Here is a 22,273-nt window from a genome sequence, read left to right as displayed (position 1 = left end):
CTCCACCATTAGAGTGCTTCTTCACACAGCTGTCCTCATTCATATGCATCATATGACTATACCAGTGCAGCTGCCTCTCTTGCACACCACATCTGTTGCCTCTTATGCCCAACTTTTCTTTCAGGATGCTTACACTCTGTCGTGCATGCACACTGACATTACACATCCAGCAAAGCATACAAGCTTCATATCTTACAAACCTATGCATGTCCTTGGCAGTCACAACCCATGTTTCACTGCTATGTACCATGGCTGTTCACACACAGGCATCATATGGTCTGCCTGCCCTTTGTTACCAGCAGAGGTAAGAGCTCTCAGAACTTTGCCCAGCCTATTCTCATTCTAGCAGCTATACTCTTAGCACATCCACCTCTACTGCTGACTTGGTCACCTAGGTAATGGAAGTAGTTCTAGTTTTCGCCGATGGCATGCGATGGAATCTATTTTCTGCACATTTTTAGTGTTAATTGTACCTGTGCACCTTTCACACAAAGACTATTTTCCCTGTTAACTTTCCTCTGATATTACTGCACCTCTTATATGTATCCATAGCTTACACCAGGTACATCTTATGGAGTTTCTATCTACGTATTTTCTACAGATCGATCAGGACCATCTACCTGAGGGGATTTGTGATTTGTCTGCTTTCCTCCTTATTAAGACTCTGGTTTTTGCTAGGTTACCTCTAAGGCCCTTCAATTCTAGACCTTGCTTCCACACCTGAAACTTCTTCCCTAGGTCTGATAGTGATTGTGTCTATAGTGTGTGTGTGTGTGCATAATTATAAGTGTCACAATATTTAAATCTTTATGAAATAGTAATCAAATAAGCCAGGTAGCTAGAATATTTGTCCACTGAATTGAGTTAGTTTTGTCTTATGTATGATAGAGATGACAACATTTATATTGAAAAATTTTAATTAGTCATCATCATCATCATCATCATCATTTCATATCTGTATTGCATGCTGGCATGGATTAGGCTGTTCAACACAACAGAATCTAACTACTCTGAGAGCTGCATTGCATTCCAGTGTCTGCTTTGGCAAGATTTCTACCACTGGACAAAGCAGACATTGGAACCCAACACAGCACTCTGGCTAGTCAGATCCTGTCACATAATTATTCTCACCATCTTAATTTTTCTTTTTGTATTGGTTACTCTCTCTCTCTTTTACTCTTTTACTTGTTTCAGTCATTTGACTGTGGCCATGCTGGAACACCACCTTTAGTCGAGCAAATCAACCCCAGGATTTATTCTTTGTAAGCCTAGTACTTATTCTATCAGTTGCTTTGCTGAAACGCTAAGTTACTGGGACGTAAACACACTAGCATCGGTTGTGAAGTGATGTTGGGGGGACAAACACAGACACACAATGATAATGTACATATATGCAATGGGCTTCTTTCATTTTCCGTCTACCAAATCCACTATTATTGTTATATTATTCATTATAATATTTGAGCAAAAAAACAAAACTAATGAAATGAAGCACTAAATATCTTTTTGTTCTGGTATTTATTTCATTGCAGACATCATGAAGGGAAAAGGTAAAGGGATAGGGGACTCAAAAGATTGTCCCCTCCAATTTCCAGATCTCAAACCTGTTGATCACACAAAATCATGTCCGCTTTACTCATCAGGTGAGTTTTCTTTCTGAATATATCTGTCTTGTTTATCCAATATGTTGAAATGCATAAGCCCTTATATGCCCCAAAGCTTTTTAGACCATTTACTTCGTTAATTCTATTTTTATTGTATTTTCATTACCTTTTCTTCCTGTGGATGATATGGTTATCCCAAGCAGATTAATGAGTAGCTGTTTCTTAAAACTGCTTTACAAGTAAATTCCATTCATACAGTTCTATATTCAACAATACATATTTTACAACAATAATAATAATAATTATTAATCCGAGGGGAGGCAATTTGAGCAGCAGCTAAAGGAACATTACCAAATCCACAGAAAGATCAAACACATACATATATTCATATTCATTTATATCTACAGAACAGATATAAAGTCCAACGTTTGTGCCGGTGGCACGTAAAAAGCACCATCCGTCCGTGGCCGTTTGCCAGCTCCGTCCGGCACCTGTGCGGGTGGCACGTAAAAAGCACCCACTACACTCATGGAGTGGTTGGCGTTAGGAAGGGCATCCAGACGTAGAAACATTGTCAGATCAGACTGAGCCTGATGCAGCCTTCTGGCTTCACAGACCCCAGTTGAACTGTCCAACCCATGCTAGCATGGAAAGCGGATGCAAAATGATGATGATGATGATATAAACATCATAAGAGACTCAGTGTTGCATATATAACACATTGAATTTATGTTTAAAATCGTAAAGCATTTGGTAAAAATATTAAAATGACATATTAAAACTCCAGGGAAAATACAGAAAAGATAATAATAATAATAATAATAACAACAACATCGAAAAATACCTTAGGAATGAGAACCCTGGTTTGAAATTTTTCCAAGACACCTGAAGATGGCTGGAGGGTATGTCAGCCGAAACGTTGTGTTAACAACAAACAAGATGAGGACAAATATCCATCGAATGTAAATAATGTAAATTCCATTAATGTTTGTCATAACTCCAATTGTGAAATCTGTTTATATTCTGTACTAAGCAGATAATCCATAATAGCAACTCTAGCAACCTGGTGATGGTCAAACCTTTATATCCAAATATACATAAAAGGAAGAGAAAATGAAGCGGTGTCTTAAAACAATGGTAGCATAATAACATTTGATACAGAACACAAGTGTTTTAAGACTACTTCCCCTGCAGAAGCAGAGGTTAGCCTTGGGAGCCCCATAACGAATATCCATTTTGCCCTTTCCACCACAGCTTCACCCTACCAACCACTTTGCCCTCGTTTTTCTTTCTTTCCCTTACTTTATTTCCTTCAGTATTCATTTTCATCATCCCTTTTACCTGATCATTTGATCTCTCCTCACTACATAACCCCACCATCTTATCTCATTCCTCTTTATAACACCCACCTCTGCAATTCATTCCCTCTCTCTCTCTCTCTCCATCCACTGAACTATTCTTTCCAGTCTTTTCTGCTACTCTGTACTTATCACCCATAAATCATACTATTTCTTACACATACAGTAGTTGTGGCACGTAAAAAGCACCATCCAAACGTGGCTGATGCAAGTGCCGCCTTAACTGGCTTCCGTGCCGGTGGCACGTAATAAGCACCAACTGATCGTGGCCGTTTCCAGCCTTCTCTGGCACCTGTGCCGGTGGCACGTAAAAAGCACCCACTACACTCACGGAGTGGTTGGCGTTAGGAAGGGCATCCAGCTGTAGAAACACTGCCAGATCAGACTGGAGCCTGGTGCAGCCTCCTGGCTTCCCAGACCCCAGTCAAACTGTCCAACCCATGCTAGCATGGAAAATGGATGTTAAACGATGATGATGCTGATGACAGCAACCACCATTCCATTCAGTTTCAGTAGCTCTCACCTCATCCACATCACTCATTTCCCTGAACTTCCAAGTACATCTCGCTCTGGCTACCAGCAATGGGTCTGATCCACCTGCTACTCTAGTCATCATATCATTGAAGTACCTTCCATCTTCATACTATTTCCTCCATTTGTAGCTCCCATTATGCACATTGATTAATAACTCTTCCACTCTATTGCTTTTCTGATGACCCAACCCAGTGCATATTACACATCATCATCATCATCATCATTTAACATCTATTGTCCAAGCTGGCATGGGTTAGACGATTTGACCAGGGCTGGCAAGCTGGAAGGTTGCACCAAACTCCAATCTGATTTGGCATGCTTTCTATGGCTGGATGCCCTTCGTAAAGCCAACCACTCTAAGAGTATAATGGGTGTTTTTACATGCCACTGGCACATGTCCCATTTGTGTGACACCAGTATCTGCCACGACTGCGATTTTACTTGACTTGATGGGTCGTCTTCTCAATACTTGGCTTAAAGGTCAGGTTCTAAAACACCAAACAGAGAAGCTTATCTAATAGTAATGTCTGGACAATATTTTTTAATTGGTATCACTAAAAAGCTAACTGGAATCTTACTAAAATATACAGAAAAGTTGAAGGTTTTACTTGATAGGATTGGAAGGGATGATTCAACTGGACAGCAATATAGTGTAGTAATGAGGGTTTTGAAAACTGGTTAATAACGAATTCTTAACACATTTAATGGAATTCATTCCACTCTACTCACAGCCACTTCCTGGTTTATTTCCACTTAAGTACATACTTTTTCATTTGCCGTTGCTGTTGTCTTTACAGTATTCACCTTCATGACATTTACCTCCATCCATTCTTCTCCTTTGAGCCATCCATTCTCTCTATTGTCAATACTATATCACCTGTCTACAACAACTCCCATAATAAAGACCTTTGTGCCTACTCCTCCATGGCATATACAAATATTTGGGGTTTAACACTGACCCCTTATACAATCCTACCTTTACTTCAAATTCATCATTGTTACCCACTCTCATCCTTACCACTGTCTACTCATACATTTGTCATGTCACTACTCTGACCAACTTTTCCTTTACTCCTAAATTTCTTAGTAACTATATCACTACTTCAAGTGCATCTATCAAAAGCTTTCTTCAGAGCAACAAGCCAAAAATGAATAATTTCTTTCGTATGCCCCTGTTTGTTCTGTTGTAATTGCATCAGTCATTCTACTTCCTGATATTAAACTAAACTGCATTTAGAAAAACAGAATTGCTTATGAACAAATAAAAAAATTACATATATTTAATATTACATCTTACTAGCACTTGTGCTGGTGGCACATGAAACATTGGAGTGAGGTCGTCGCCAGTGCCACTGGACTGGCTCCTGTGCAGGTGGCACAAAAAAGCACCCACTACACTCTCGGAGTGGTTGGCATTAGGAAGGGCATCCAGCTGTAGAAACTCTGCCAGATCAGATTGGAGTCTGGTTCACCAGACCTCAGTCAAATCGTCCAACCCATGCTAGCATGGAAAGCGGATGTTAAATGATGATGATGATGACATCAAGTTATATGATTTATCTTTAGTTTATGAATTTGGAATATTTTCAAGATCCATGGTCAAAAGTTGATTCCTTGTAAAAATTATAAACCCCATTGCTGTCTTCATTTAAGATATGTTCAATCAGTTACTCCAAATGATCTGTCTTGATGTATTATAACTTGGAAAATTGGCATTATTAGATTTGAGATTCCAAAGGATGTTGCCAACTAATTCATAATGTGATGAAAGAGCAACTTAGCCATACACTGGCAGCCTCATATGTAGCTGTGATCCTCTACTGTTGCTACGATAAAGGTTGTTGCACTCACACTTCCAAACTGATTGTAAAGAAGAATAATGAGAATAGTGAGATAGATTATCTCCCTTCGTAAGCATGTTCAGTTACAGTAACTGTTATACAAACTCAGGAACTGGATCAACTGCTCTGTTCACGATCTCACAAAGAAGTATGAATAGTTGTGTCTTACCTTAAGGGTGGAAGAAATGAAGCCAGAAGCAGTCAGTCTATTGCAGTGCTCTGCGACCCTTTTTCTCTTGCGGTATAGTTATATTCTTTTTCAGAATACAGCAGAATATTAAGGTGGTGAGCTGGCAGAAACGTTAGCACGCCAAGCAAAATGCTTAGCGGTATTTCGTCTGTCTTTACGTTCTGAGTTCAAATTCCACCAAGGTCGACTCTGCTTTTCATCCTTTTGGGGTCGATAAATTAAGTACCAGCTATGCACTGAGGTCGATGTAATCGACTTAATCCCTTTGTTTGTCCCCTCATAGTTTTAGGATAACCTACTTCTACCTTCGACAGCCAAGAAGGCCTTGGCAAAAGGGCACCATGGCTCACAAGAGTGGTTTCTCTCTTCAATAATACAAAGAAAATTGGGCCGCCATATCTTGAAGCTCCAGTATGCAGTCCTTGCACCTAAACCCATTGGAGACTACAACATTAGTTTCTTTATTTGTTCACCTTACATATCTTCTGTATTAATTACTTTCAGTAGGAGGTAAAGAGACCTCTTACTTGTAGTAGGAGAGTTGTGTGGTTGTGTTGTTATTGCTGTTCTTGTCTTCTTCCTTCAGTCTTATCACGAACTCAAGAAGAAGGCATTGGAGGAGATGAAATTGACCGCTTACAAACAGAATTGGAAACACTGCTTGCTTCTGCAGGCAAAAGACTACAGCTGCTACAAAAAGAAATACAAACATTGAATAACTGGCAAGACAAGAAAGAGAAGAAACCTGCACCCGGCAAAGTTGTTAGTATAGATATATTCCATGAGTGTTTTTCTTTATCTTATGCATTGTTTTATCTTAATTTGTCACAGAATAGAAGCAGGATTGAATTAAAATAGCCATCTCTGTATCATACTTAATGTATACGCAAATTTACTGTGGTATTTGCCCAGAGTTACCATTTCTTATAGATATGCTCTGTGTGTGTGTGTATATGTTTGTGTTTATGTGTCTGTGTTTGTCCACCCAACATCGCTTGACAACCAATGCTGGTGTGTTTACGTCCCCGTGACTTAGCGGTTCAGCAAAAGAGACCGATAAAGTAAGTACTAGGCTTACAAAGACTAAGTCCTGGGTCAATTTGCTCGACTAAAGGCGGTGCTTCAGCATGGCCACAGTCAAATGACTGAAACAAGTAAAAGAGTATATATATATATATATATATACACATACACACACACACATCTTTAACTTTTCTTTCATTTTTTTTTTTTTGTTTTTTTCATACTACAAAGTATGAATAAATATTTGTTGGATCTTACATTTGTCAGATTGAAGTTTATGACAGACCTTTGATTAAATGACTGCAACTCATATAATAATTATATTACTATTGAACTGGTTTTTAAAAATCTCAGTTGCCTTCTTGGTCCACATCAAGACTAAATTTACTAGCTCGCTCTTATTACTAGTATATGAGCTTTAAATACAAGTAAACACATTATACTCTCCCACCCTCTTACACACCACTGTGATAGGGCTCTGTAAGGGTCTAACAATCTCTTCACAGTTACTCAGAGTGCTACAAAAACTGTTGCAAGAAACCAGAGATTGTGGACATAGGGACCTGAGTGAATTGGTGTGGTGAACAGCGCAGAACAGACTAGGTTAAGGATTGATGATATTCTGAGATTATATATTTAAACTAACAATAATTCTCAACATTTCCAAGCCAAACCTGGTTCATCTCACTGTTTAAAACTACTAGAGATAATCCTGTGTGGTAAGTAGCTTGTTTACCAACCACATGGTTCCGGGTTCAGTCCCACTGCGTGGCACCTTGGGCAAGTGTCTTCTACTATAGCCTTGGGCCGACCAAAGCCTTGTGAGTGGATTTGGTAGACGGAAACTGAAAGAAGCCCGTCGTATATATATATATATATATATATATATATATGCGTTTGTGTGTCTGTGTTTGTCCCCCTAGCATTGCTTGACAACCGATGCTGGTGTGTTTATGTCCCCCGTAACTTAGCGGTTCGGCAAAAGAGACCGATAGAATAAGTACTGGGCTTACAAAAGAATAAGTCCTGGGGTCGAGTTGCTCGATTAAAGGCAATGCTCCAGCATGGCCACAGTCCAATGACTGAAACTAGTAAAAGAGTAAAGAGTAATTTCATTCTTGTTTATTTAAGTGTATATGTTTGTCCACCATCGTCAGATATTTATATAAATGTCTTCTCATTGACTCAAATGTATGTTTATATGTATGTATAATACGTGTACTCATTATTTACATTCAGTTATTGGATTGTCAGATAAATTGATTTTATTTCCTTCCATGGCTTAATAAATTGTTTGAACCTAAATCTGGTGATTTCTCCCGTTAAGCCATTGATAAGCTTGTGGACTGTTTGCAAGAAGTCGTGAACAAAGGAGAATGTATCATTAATTGATCTGTTAAAATTGTTGCTGAACAATAAGGATTAAAATAAATGGGCAAAAGAAACCCAATGAATTTATCTGACATTCCAATAGTTTATCATTTTATATACATCATTTCTCTGTGAATGCTATGTAAGTGGTACTCTTTAATAATGTGTCTCATCATTTTATGTCTGTCATCAATTTTCTTTGTTCTTTGTTGAGTTTTCTCAGGTAACATCAACCTGTTCTACTTCTCTTTCCCTTCTTTAGCTCTGTTTCTCACCTCTTATTGGCCATTATCTCACAATGCATCATCTTGCATACTTTCTCATGTTCATCATCATCATCATCATCGTTCAACGTCCGCTTTCCATGCTAGCATGGGTTGGACGATTTTGACTGAGGGCTGGCAAACCAGATGGCTGCACCAGGCTCCAATCTTGATCTGGCAGAGTTTCTACAGCTGGATGCCCTTCCTAACGCCAACCACTCCAAGAGTGTAGTGGATGCTTTTTATGTGCCACCGGCATGGAGGCCAGTCAGGCGGTACTGGCAACGACCTCGCTCGAATCTTTTTACACATGCCACCAGCACAGGTGCCAGTCCAGCGACGTTGGTAACAATCACGCTCGAATGGTGCCCTTTTACGTGCCACTGGCACGGAAGCCAGTTGGCTGCTCTGGCAACGATCACGCTCGGATGGTGCTCTTGGCACCTGCTTTATTCATCTCCATCTGCAAATATATCTTTAGTCAAAGATTCAGCCATATTTATGGTTTCTATTATATCAAGTTTCCAATCTTGAGCAATGGGTAACAGGTAGTGGGATACAATCCTATTGAGACAGGATGCAGTGAGTTTGCAGGCCAATCCCTTCTGCAGAGCTTAGAACATGCTTGGCACCATAGGGGCCCAGTTGGCAAAAGGTCATCAGGCTGGATGTGGAAGCAGTGGAGGTTACCTCTCAAAGTGGCTGTGGATTAGATGGTGTGAGCCCTAGAAGGGGTAGTGCTAACTTGACACAAGCTAGGGTTTGATCAATCCCTACTGGGTCACCTGGGTTAGGGTGCCTGATGTTGACCTCTGTGTTAAATGTCTCTATCTTCTCCTTGTCAAATGCTTCAATTAGGACGTCTCTAAATCTCTGGTTATTCAAAGGAGCTTTAATCCTAATGACCCCTAGGAAACATTTCTGGTGCAGCACAGGATGATGATATTATAGAAAAACAAGTTCAACCAAGAAAAAATGTCATAATAATATATTATTGTGTAAAAACCATTCCATCTTCTCATTAGTCATTTATGCTAATTTTTTTCTCTTTCATTTTTCTTTCTTTTAAAGTTTTCTGTGTAAGGTATTTATTTTAATATCTTTTTCGTAACTATTATCATTGAGTATTTGATAACTTACAATTTTTAAAAGTGATTTGCAAACAGTGGAGAAATAAAAGAAAATTTTCATATTATAGTTGAAGCCATTTATTATAATCAGTGATAATGTTATATGGCAGAGACGTTAGCACGCCGGGTGAAATGCTTAGCGGTATTTCGTCTGTCTTCACGTTCTGAGTTCAAATTCTGCCGAGGTCGACTTTGCCTTTCATCCTTTTGGAGTTGATTAAATAAGTACCAGTTACGCACTGGGGTCGATATAATCGACTTAATCCGTTTGTCTGTCCTTGTTTGTCTTTTCTGTGTTTAGCCCCTTGTGGGTAGTAAAAAAATAGGTATTTCGTCTGTCTTTACATTCTGAGTTCAAATTCCGCCGAGGTCGACTTCGCCTTTCATTCTTTCAGGGTCGATAAATTAAGTACCAGTTGCATACTGTGGTCGATCTAATCAACTGGCCCGCTCCCCCAAAATTTCAGGCCTTGTGCCTAGCATAGAAAAGAATAATGTTATCAAACTGCTGAGTAAGGACTCCACCAGTTTATGTTGACCATGCATCTGTACATGTATGTGCAGCTCAGGCAAGATTTTTGAGGATGACTTGTGGTTGCCGATGTATGCATGTCTCCTCTACATGTCACCAATGTTTATTCAAGGGAAAGGTCATCAACTTGATCCAATACAGTGTGACACTACAGTCATGGCAGGCATTTCTGTTAGAATATAAAAATCCAAAACAGATACCACAAAGTATCTTGCCTGACCCGCTTACTATTCCCCCAATCCACCACCCTGAATTGATATTTTTTTTTTTTTTTTGATCCTGAAAGAATGGAAGATAAAGTTGATCTTGGCAGCATCTTAACTCAAAGCACACAGATTCAGAACAAATATTATGAGTCATTCTATATGACTCTCTAATGACTCTGTCAATTCACCACTAATTATAATTACAGATAACATTATCAAATGGTTATTGTTATCAAAATGAATGGATCCTAAAAACACTCAGGATATTATGCTGCTATATCCTCTGCTTAATGTTATCTATCTGTTATTACTTAAAAGAGTCTATCTTGAAGTGATCATAATAAGCAGCTTCTAGTGTACCTCAGGGCATCATATATGTTGCACTTAGATCCAGCTTAACCTTTCCTCCTTTAATGTCAAAAGTAGAGGTTATTCATTCTACTTATCAAAAAAGCCTTTCTGTTTTTAGAAATGTCTTTCTTATCAAAATATTACTTCTAGGATGTGTTGATGCTAATTATGTTCATGTTTAATGACAATGTTTACCAAAATTGTTTGATAATAATGATTTAAACTAACTTTTATGTAAAAACTCAGGTAAAAGTATTGACTTCAATCAAGTAACATTGACTGACAGTGTAAAGTAATTTTATTAATTAACCATGAATAGTTTCATAGTCTTGCATATAAAGAGGGACCTCCTTCTGATATCATATGCAACACCGAATTAGTTCTGTAGGTTTCTTGCTTTGTCTCTTGTATCTTTCAGGAGAACAGTGTTGTGAAAAATAAAAATGAAACTTTGAAGAATTTTCCTGTAAGTATTTCTTGAATATTTACATCCTATGTAATTTAGTTATAGCGTTTATTCTGATTTTTCTTCAATCTTCATCATTTCTTTAAGAAATTTTTCAAATTTGTAATTTCAGAAAATTTTTCCTGTTAAACATTTTAAAAGTTTAATTTTCACTTGGTTATATTATATCACAATAGCAATAGAACCTTTTGTTTTTTGGTATATTTGTAATATTCCAGAATAATGATATTGTTGCCAGTGTGTGAAATAATACAGCTTAAGAAAGACTTCATGAATTGTAATTGTAATGCTGAATACAGTTTTAAAGATATTATATAAAAATATTACATCTTTGCACTGGTAAAATGCTAATCTACATAGAATGTAAAAATCTATGAAAAAAAAAGTTTAGTGAATGTATAGTAGTAAATGAATGGGTATTTAATAATTTAAACTAATTCATCACAAATATGACATGCTAGATGCTGATGTATATATAAATCATGTATTTCATCTTTTACATTTTGATTCTTAGTAATTTGGTAGAGAGATCATTTCTTTAAATTTCACACACATGTGTAGGGTATACATCTTTATATACATAGTGATTGCTTTACTACTTACTCTGTTACATTCTGTCACAACTATTCCTTTCGTCTATTTTCACTCCCTCATCCTTCTCCACCTAAAATCATTACCCATTCTCGCTTCTATTCTTAACATTGCAAGATATGAGGTGATCTTCACTAAAGCTGGTGCCAGGATAAAAAGCACTTTGTACACTTTGTGAAGTGTTTGGTGTTAGGAAGGGCATCTAGCCAAAGACACTATGCTAAAGTAGACAGAGCATGATGCAAACCTTCAACTTGTCAGATCCTTGTCAAACCATCCAACCCATGCCAACATGGGTACCAGCCTTTAAATAATGATGGTGACATTGTAGTTTATATTTGTCTTCACTTTTATGTGGCTCTTGTCAGATTCCAGTATCAGCATTTTTAAAGTTTTGTTCAAAGGTTTACTCCTTCTTCATTCCATCTTTTGTGCTGTAAACTTTTTATCACATGGTACTGCTGTTAACTGTTAAATTTCTCAAATTCTACAATTCTTAGCAATCAGTTATTTTATGTAATTTAAATGACAAAAATCTCCATCAGTTCATTATTGCTTAATTCCATATTAACCCTGATAGAGCAGCTTATAGTCAAAAGAATTCTCTCATTGACCATCTTGCCATTATTGCAGGCTGAGATATCTGGGACAACATTACCCAATTTGTCCTTCCCTCCCTCCATTTCTCCCCCTCTCTCACTCTTTATCTCCTCTCTCTCTCTCTCTCTCTCTCTCTCTCTCTCTCTCTCTCTCTCTCTCTCTCTCTCTCTCTCAGGTTTGTCTGGTGAGTCAAGTGACTGCATAGAGGCTCTCTGAATTAATTGTTTTCTTTATTGCAACAGGGTTGATATTTCTTAAATTACAAATTCTATTCACTTTATATTAAATGAGCATTAATTCTAGAACCCTTTTATTTTATTATCAAAATTGAGAACATGATAAGAATTTATGTAAAATAAAAGTTTATAAATTGAAAAGAATAGCATGAAGACGTTAAAACTCATTTCAAATCAATATTAGTCGTTAAGCTAAACTAAATAGAATTCTTTGAGTTATGTTAGTTATATATTGTTTAACTCTGACAGGATAGTGTTTGGTTTGGTTTCCTCTTTTTTTATAAGATTGTTTCTATGAAATTTCTGGGCAAAGGTCATTAATTTCATCCAATGAAAGTTTTTTGATGTGTTGAAAATTTGTATATCTTGTCTTTGTCATAAAGTCGTATATTTTCATCCCATGAAAGTCATGTGGCTTGTTCACTAGTCTGCAGTGGTGGCAGCATGGCTGTCACTTCCGTTGACCAACTCCAACTTCCTGTCATCCCAATACAAATATCTTGGCTCATTTGTTTCGTTTCTCATTTACAACCCCAGCTGGAGCTGCAGGATGAACAAACTGACCGATTTTATCATACCTTTTCGTAGACTACCTCAGTACAAATGATAAAGGCCGTATCTTCATGGCTGGTGACTTCAGTGGGTATGTTGGGTAACAGTTAGGTGACTTCAGTGGTGTGCATGGAGGTTAAGGGGTTGGTTCCCTAAATGCGGAGGTAAGAAGGCTACTGGAGTTCTGTGATGCTAACGACCTAATGGTCTGCAACACTAACTTCAGGAAACTACCCAGTCTCCTGGTTACTTATCAATCTGGTGGCCGCATGAGACAGATTGACTACATTATCACTAGAAAGTGAAACAGATGGTTGCTCATAAATGCAGAGAGTTTCACGGGGAAGGAATGTACTCCTCAGCATAGGTTGGTCATTAGCAACTTCGGACTTGAGGCTTGAAGGGTTCCAAGAAGCAAACCAGTTTGGAAAAGGAAGATTTGGAAGCTTAAAGACCCATCGAATAGTTAGAGCTTTGGAGACATCCTAATTGAAGCATTCAGCAAAGCGGAGAAGATAGAGACACCTAACATAGAGACCAACTGGAAATTACTATGGGGCAACTTACTGAGGGCCACATACTAAACCAGACCTAGGGTTACATGGTAGTGGAACAGTGAAGAAGACAGGGCCATAAGAGCAAAGAAAAAGGTCTGTAAGAGTGGGGGTAGCAGAGAACTATACCAGGCAGCTGGAAGAGAAGCTAGGCAACAGGTATATTTTAGGGTAGCAAGCTGGCAGAAACTGTAGCACGCTGGGCGAAATGCTTAGCGGTATTTCGTCTGCCGCTACGTTCTGAGTTCAAATTCCGCTGAGGTCGACTTTGCCTTTCATCCTTTCGGGGTCGATTAAATAAGTACCAGTTATGCACTGGGATCGATATAATCGACTTAATCCGTTTGTCTGTCCTTGTTTGTTCTCTCTGTGTTTAGCCCCTTGTGGGTAGGAAAGAAACAGGTATATTTAGCTAGGGAAGAAACAGAAAAGAAGAAGTCTGTCAATGTTCTGTAACATGAGGACCAGAGGCGCGAGGTTAGTCAAACAAGATTGTGATGTATGTTTCGATGGATGATGGCATTCTTGTACTTAGTGATTCTGCAAAGAAAAAGGCATGGTGGTGCCATTATGAAAGGCAGCTAAATGTAGAGAATGCATGGGTGAAGGTAAATCTTAACATGAGCACAACGGAAGGACCAACTATCCAACTTGATAGCAGCATGATAGATAAAGCAATTGAGGATATAAAGACAGGAAAAGCCCCTGGCCCATCAGGAATTACTGCTGGGATGCTTAAAATATCTGGCAGAGTGAGATGTGGCCTGGTCACCTGTATAATTAATCAGGTTGTCCAGGAAGAGGTCATACCCAATAACTGGTGTAGCAGCATTATAGTCAACTGCTAGAAGGTAAAGAATATGCCTTAGGCAGAAGTGATTACAGAGGTGTCAAATTGCTGGATGTGCAATGCCAGTGTGCATGTACGACATGCACACTGGCATTGTTTTGAGTGTAAGAGGCATCAGATGTTGTGTGCAAGAGAGAAGACTGCACTGGTATGGTCATGTGATGCATATGGATGAAGACAGCTGCATAAAGAAGAGCCAATCTCTAAATGTGTGTGGGGGGGGACCTCTGCAAGAAGAAAACATGGGACAAAGTGTTGAGAGATGATTTTCAGGTGTTGAGCTTCATTGGGTTGATGACAAAGGACCAAAACAATTGGTGCATTGCTGTGCCTGAGAAGACACATCCAGCCAAGTAAAATCAAGGCCGTAAAGGCATGTCCTTTACATCCATGCCCCACCACCCTACAAACAATCTATCCCTGGCAGACCTCTCCCCCATGTTCCATCTTCCCGACACCTCCTTTCCCTCCACCCATGCTCACCACCCTCAGTATTCCCCTCTCCTCTGTCTCCCACTCACCCTTGCTATCCTACCTGCACTCAAATGTCTTGTCAAATCTCTTCCCCACAACATACCCTTCTAATCCCCACTCCATCTTTCACTCTCCATTTGCAGTATTGTGAACTTACTCATCCTCTCAAATCCCCTTCACTATATACACCTCCCTATAACTTGAGTCTATGCCCCATCATATGTACACCATCTTATTTCTGCCTCTCTCTCTTTTTCCACCCGAGATAGCCATGTTTCTCCTCTACTGCTAGACCCCTGTTTCTGTCCCTCAATAGTACACCACACATCAGTTGAGAATGGGAGAAGTGGTGGGAAACTCTTGTCTTTCAAGTTACTTGGTGGCCTCACTGCTGCCAGTACCACTTAAAAAGCACCCAATACACTCTGTAAAGTGGTTGGCATTATGAAGAGCTGTAGAAACTATGCCAACGCAAACAGTAGAACTTGACGCAGTCCAACTTTTACCAGCATGGAAAGCAGACATTAAATGATGATGATGATGATTTATTTGGAATTATTTTTAGTTTAGTCTCCTATTTTCCCAAGCTTGTTCTTGAGGTGCAGGGCCTATTTAAGTGTAAGGCAGGAAGACTGGTTCACCCAACATCAAGGCATGTCCACACCCATTAGTCCTGTGTGACACATGTCTAAAGGCCAGCCCTCCTCTGAGCCCTTATGTTTCAGCCACAATACCATCTGCTAGTTGACCCATAACTAGGGCTCTTGACAGGTACTAATAGTCTAAACACTGCTAGTATTAATTGTCTTTCATCTGAAATATATGTTTGTATAAGGCGGCAAGCTGGCAGAAACGTTAGCACACCGGGCGAAATGTTTAGTGGTATTTCGTCTGTTTTTACATTCTGAGTTCAAATTCATCCGAGGTCGACTTTGCCTTTCATCCTTTCAGAGTCAATAAATTAAGTACCAGTTGCATACTGGGGTCGATCTAATCGACTGAATTCCCTCCCCAAAAATTTCAGGCGAGCTGGCAGAAACGTTAGCACACCGGGCGAAATGTTTAGTGGTATTTTGTCTGTTTTTACAATCTGAGTTCAAATTCCACCAAGATCGACTTTGCCTTTCATCCTTTTGGAGTCAATAAATTAAGTACCAGTTACATACTAGTGTCAACCTAATCAACTGACCTCCCTCCCCAAAAATTTCAGGCCTTGTGACTAGAATAGAAAAGAATATATGTTTGTATGTCTTCACAATAAATACAAGGTCAGAATACAAATGTTAGCAGTCTACTAATAGATTTAAAAGTATGTTTTTTAGATGAAGGTTAAACATCAGCATTTAGCTTGTACAAGAAAGATCAATACTATATGTTACTTTATATATATATATATGTAATGATAAATCTCAGAGCGAGTTATAAACAATGGCGGTAACACATTGTGACGCATATTTGCCATTTGAATATGGCTAACCCCTAAGGGTGGATGCTACTGTAGTTTGTAGCCCCAGGAAGATATCTCCTCCAGCTGGCTATAGACACACTATCTGTGCCCTATCAGTATTTGTGAAGGGAAGTCATCCTTCCCGTCTTCAACTATGATTGTCACACGCTGATGATAGGTAAACACCTTGAAACTCGAGTCCATGTGTATCATAAGTTGAAGACGGGAAGGATGACTTCCCTTCACAAATACTAATAGGGCACAGATAGTGTGTCTAAGCCAGCTGGAGGAGATATCTTCCTGGGGCTACAAACTACAGTAGCATCCACCCTTAGGGGTTAGCCATATTCAAATGGCAAATATGCGTCACTATATATATATATATATATACTGGCTTCATTTTTTTCTGCTAGCATAATAAAGTTGATCTTATTAAAGTTAGAATATAAGAGTTGAATATTATTATTATGTAAAAAGCTATTAGCAATTTGATTTGAATATATAACTTTTTATCTCATTGTTTGTGGTGTCAAATTTTGGCCTAGATTATCAGGTATCTTTTAGGCAAAGTATGACATTGTATATTAGCAAGGTATCTATTCAGTTATCCCTTTGAGGGTGGGGGTCACTTTAGAAGCAGGTAAGTATCTAGATTCAAATTTTTCTGCATTTTTAACACCACTTAACTAGCCTCATTCTTAGATTTTGATTATAAATTTATTTTATGCACTGTCTTTGCATATCCTTTGTCACTTTTATATTTAAATCTTTCTTCTTTGGGCTAGAATCCTTGCACCTCTCAACCCTCTCGTAGAACCTACGGCAAACTCCTATATTATTTTTGCCTCATTTAGTAAGCCTTTCCTTACCGTCTGCTTTTTATTTTTCCATTATTGCTGTTGCTTTTCTTGTTATCAAAAGCTTTTCTAGACATGCTTCATTGGTAATACATTTTTTAAACTAATTATAATTTTTATCTCAATCTAAGCATCTTGTTTTAATAAATTTTATTTCCTTTGTCCTTACTTTGCCTTACTGAATCTGATAAAGTCCAAAGGACAGGAAATTTATTTTGAAACTTTTGCATGGTTAGTGATCCATTCTGTTGTTATCAGTGGTCCTAATTTAAGCACCATCCTTATTTCATAAAACCAAGCTTAGTTTTAATCCATAATCAGTTTTAGTCTCATAAATTTGCTTTCAGTTCTGTCATTTGTGTCTATAGACAAAAGATAATCTCAGTTGTATTTTTAGTGCTGTTTGTGGTATTTTCATCACTTTGTGTTTTATGCTAGTTTTTTTTTTTTTTTAATTTTTCAAAACTTATCACTGTCAGTCTTTCTCGGATAACTTGGCACTATTTTTGACTTTTTGCATTCATTATGTGCAGGTATTTCAATTTGTGTAAAATGCCATTAGGTAGATTATTATTATTACTATTATTATTTGTTCCTACTTAGTTTGTGTTTGTTGTTTCGAATTAGTATGTAAACCATGCAAATCAGAAAGCAGTCTATGACAAACAACATATTATATTAATTAAATATTTGAAACGAAATTATTGTAAAACAAAAAAGAAAATGTATTTATTCTATGTGACCTGTCTTTTACCTGGAATTTTCTAAATGTGTATTCTGATTATGGTATTATATAAGACAAAAAAAAAACTAAGTAACAAAGTAAATTAGTTTGTACTATTTGTAAGTTTCCAAAGTCACTGAGTTAAATCAAAACTTCTTATAAAACACAGCCAAATTATTCTGTTATATTTCATTTTTTTCACGGGAGACAGGCTTTAAAAACAGAAAAAACTTTCTTTATTAACAATAGTTCTATGATGATTCCATTTTATTTGAATTACTTTATTCTAGTTTCGGCTGCACAAAGGTAAAGTTAGGAGAAGAATTCAATTTGTAAGACGCTATTGGGGTCTCCATTCATCATGTGATTAATTATTTTGTAGATTTTTCATACAGCTGCTGGAGGTTTGGGGTTTCAAGCCACTTAACCATAACTCTACTGTATAAATCTCAAAGATTTCTTAAAAGGAAAAAAAGGAAAGAAATTACAATTTGTTGATTGGGCAAATTTTATACCAAACTGCCAGTGTTTTTGTACCAATCAAATATTACTTTGTTAGCATTGTGTAATTAATTGTATTGTAGCTAATTATTGGACAAGTTCATCGGTTCTTTATATTAATTAGAAAGTTTTTGGTTGGTTGTATTTATTTATATTTTTATTCTCTCATCTTTTTTTATATTTTTATTTACTTTGCCTTTATTTTTATTGTTTTCATATTAAGAGCTGTTTTTTATTTCTTTATCAATTGTTTATAATTATTTCATTGCTTTTTAAAAAAAAAAAAAAAATTACTAATTCAACAAATATAATAACTAATTAGCAAAAATAACATTAATGTTATTTGGTATTCTGTATTTCCTCACATAGGGTCGTCCAAGAAGCAGATGGAGGAATGAGGTAATAAACCATGCAGGGATTAACTGGAATGCTAGAACAGGAGTTAGGGGAAAATGAGGAGTGATGAGGGAGCCCTGTGTCAAGCAGTGGATCAAAAAAAAACACAGCTGTTATGATGATGATGATGATGATGAGGATGATGATGATGTTGATAATGCTAATTATCCCCAAGATTATACCCCAAGCCTTGCATGAATGAAATGGAATTAACACTTTCTTTTGTGTGATGTTTAATTATAACTGGGATATAAATCTGTTATTAATTATTTGCTATTGTGATCCACAGTTTTAGAACTGTAACATTAAAAAAAAAAAATCTTGCTAGTGATGTTAAGGATTCAATTATGCAGTATTCTCATCTTCTTATCAAATAATTTCAACTTTTTCCTAGTTTATTACTGAGTTTGTGCACACACACACACACTTATACACACACACTCACACCTCTGTATGTGGCGTATGTATGATGGTCGCTTACATCAGGAACAACAACAGGAAAAGTGTTTGGCAAATGTGTTCTAGCAAATGGTGAGAAGACATGTAAAGAACAGATAACGATATTTAATTAGGAACAAGAAAATAATGGAAAACAATTAAAAGGATGTGTAATAATGAAATCACTCTAGCTGATTGACAGTAGTAACCCCATGTCTTATTGCTGACAAGAGAACATTCCTTCCTTCTTTGGACACTAAAACTCTACTTGCGAAGACCTGTTGAGGCAAGTGAAATCAAATAAATCAATCAAAAGCAAGATCAAAATCAAATTCGATGACTGGAGTCCATGCTGGCAGGGTGCAAAGAGTACCATACAAGCGTGATCATTGACAGAACAGCTAACCGGCTTCCGTACCAGTGGCACTTAAAGGGCACCATTTGAGCGTGATTGTTGCCAGAGCAGCCAACTGGCTTCTGTGCCAGTGGCACGTAAAAGGGCACCATTCGAGCATGATCGTTACCTACGTCGCCTTACTGGCACCTGTGCTGGTGGCATGTGTAAAAGGATTCGAGTGAGGTCGTTGCCAGTACCGCCTGACTGGCCCCCATGCCGGTGGCATGCAAAAAGCACCCACTACAATCTCGGAGTGGTTGGCGTTAGGAAGGGCATCCAGCTGTAGAAACTCTGCCAAATCAAGATTGGAGCCTGGTGCAGCCATCTGGTTTGCCAGCCCTCAGTCAAAATTGTCCAACCCATGCTAGCATGGAAAGCAGATGTTAAACGATGATGATGATGATGAGAACAGAGAAGAGATGTTTGGTACATGTGCAGTAGAAAACCCTCATTGCTTTAGTGCAATGTGAAAGATTACAAATATCTCATTTACTCAACAGATTTTCATTGAAATCTCATCTGATGTGACATGCCCCCCTCCCCCTGGTTCTGAGATTGGGAGATTTATTCATGGTGTTTAACTTGGTGTTACTAATTAAAAACCTGCATAAATTCTCCCCAGGCATTTCTTGGTGGTTGACCTGTTTGCTTTTTTTTTTTAAGCTTATTGTTAATCTGCAGAATTTGCCTTCTGGAGATCAGTTGACAAGGCAGTTTATATCATCTAATGTGTATGTGTACTGCTAAAACAGAACCATTGGCAAAATGAAACACTAATCTTGAAGATAACATAGAAAAAATAAAAGCAACCCCTTAAAAAAGAAGAAAATATAGGGCAAATAGCATTTGTACAGTCACATAACTCTGGTTTTGTCATTTTACATTGGAAATTTTATGAAGTTCCTTGGTAATAAGCAAATACCATCATTCTCTACATCCAAGTAAATGTTATACTCCAGTTAAGACCCTCAGGAAACCAAACTACCACAAATTTTATATACGTACAAAATCAAATTATGTGCCTAAAGTTGTGAAATATCATTGTAAAGACATTAAGTGGACTAGGTCACCTATCCTTAGATAAAGCCACCTTCAAAAGTCACAAAATGACGTACTCACCTGTAGGAATATATGGCTGTCTTATAATGACTGAGAAAATGAATAAATGGAAGAAAGCTGAAGTATTACCGCAATGTGAAAAAGTGTGTTGTAAGAAGTTTTCTTCTTTGTGAAAGAATTCTTTTTCTAAACGGCCACAAATTGCATTGGTTGTTCAACAAGGTATAACACGCTTCTGATGCCTGCCAAAAATGTCCCTCTATTATCAAGGATACGGTGCAAAAACATTGTAAATGGTTCAAGAAATATAAATCTCAACATGCTTTTATTGCTGAAGAATAGAGCTCTTCTCCCCCCCCCCAACTCCCCTGAAAGTAAGATGCCTGAAGAAATACCTTTCTGTTGTATTGACATCACTACAAAATACATCTTAACCAGCTACATTGGGATTTAGATTGAAAATAATCTCTTCAGATCAAGATTGAAGCCTGCTGCAGCCATCTGGTTCACCAGCCCTCAGTCATTCGTCCAACCCATGATAGCATGGAAAGCGGACGTTAAACAATGATGATGATTAGTAGAACAGATCGTGTCATTAATTTCGTTACGACTACTTAAAGAACAGTACAGCACTTAAGATTTGTATGGAAATCAAAAACTGAAGAGAGAAATATTAATATTAAAGCACCATCCGATCGTGGCCGTTTGCCAGCCTCCTCTGGCACCTGTGCAGGTGGCATGTAAAAAGCACCCACTACACTAACGGAGTGGTTGGCGTTAGGAAGGGCATCCAGCTGTAGAAACACTGCCAGATCAGACTGGGCCTGGCGCAGCCTTCTGGCTTCCCAGACCCCAGTTGAACCGTCTCCAACCCATGCTAGCATGGAAAACGGACGCTAAACGATGATGATGATGATGATGAGTAAGAACTGATCAGGGCACCAACATTTAGTTATGGGTCCAGGCAAGGTTCTTCTGACCTGACATACAGAAATATTCCATACCTGTTATCACCACATGCTCAGTTTTCTTGAGAACTTTTAAGAAAAACTCTCCTGATGCACATGAGTCAATAAATAGTGTTTGATATGCACACATTTCTATGTCTGGATTGAGCACTTCACTGTTCAAATATAACAACCTAACATATACAAAAATATATACTTTTATATATATACATATATATATTCACATGTGTGTGTGTGTGTTTATTAATGTATTTCCAGTTTTTTAGCATTAGTTAGTTTGGGAAACTACTAAAGATTTTCCAAGTTTTTCTGCAGATGTGTTTATGAAAAATTGTTCCTATAAAACATTAAAACTACTCAATTTTCACAAAAAGGAAAATTACTAGCAATTTAATGATTGCCATAATATTTTTAGTAAAGGCATTGTACTAAAAATATCAGTAATCAGACAATCAAAAGTCAGATGATTATTTTCTTTGAAAATAAATGAAAATATCTTAAATAATGTTAGTATTAATTATACAATTAATTATAGAATAGGCTAATTATATTATGAAGTTACTTGGTATGAAAATGAGCTGGGAAAATTAGAAATTTATATTATGTTAAAAAAAAAAACAGATTTTGTTTCAATCATTTGGTCCAGTTAGTGAGTTAGTTATACTAATTACAAAACTTAAATTGTATTTTAAGGTATGTGGTAACTGAGGTTAATATTAATAAAGTAGGGCAACGAGATGGCAGAATCATTGGCATGCCA

General features: G+C 37.5%; 1 protein-coding gene across 3 annotated transcripts in view; it reads left to right on the top strand.

Annotated features, from left to right (window-relative positions):
* Positions 1–22,273, top strand: part of LOC115211622 (transcriptional adapter 3) — a 54,242-nt gene that overhangs the window by 5,046 nt on the left and 26,923 nt on the right. For 2 of the 3 annotated variants that reach the window (XM_029780238.2, XM_029780239.2), the window contains exons 2-5: positions 1,533–1,643; positions 6,114–6,289; positions 10,822–10,869; positions 18,625–18,654. In XM_029780238.2, coding sequence (XP_029636098.1) covers positions 1,538–1,643; positions 6,114–6,289; positions 10,822–10,869; positions 18,625–18,654 — 360 coding nt within the window. In that variant the 5' untranslated portion in view covers positions 1,533–1,537. The remainder of the gene's footprint in view (positions 1–1,532; positions 1,644–6,113; positions 6,290–10,821; positions 10,870–18,624; positions 18,655–22,273) is intronic. The other variant, XM_029780240.2, reaches the window with a different exon arrangement.

The sequence above is a fragment of the Octopus sinensis genome, linkage group LG5 (genome assembly GCF_006345805.1).
Source record: "Octopus sinensis linkage group LG5, ASM634580v1, whole genome shotgun sequence".
In the NCBI taxonomy this organism is placed as follows: domain Eukaryota; kingdom Metazoa; phylum Mollusca; class Cephalopoda; order Octopoda; family Octopodidae; genus Octopus; species Octopus sinensis.
The sequence above is the reverse complement of the archived record's forward strand: the minus strand, read 5'-3'. Positions and strand labels throughout refer to the sequence as shown.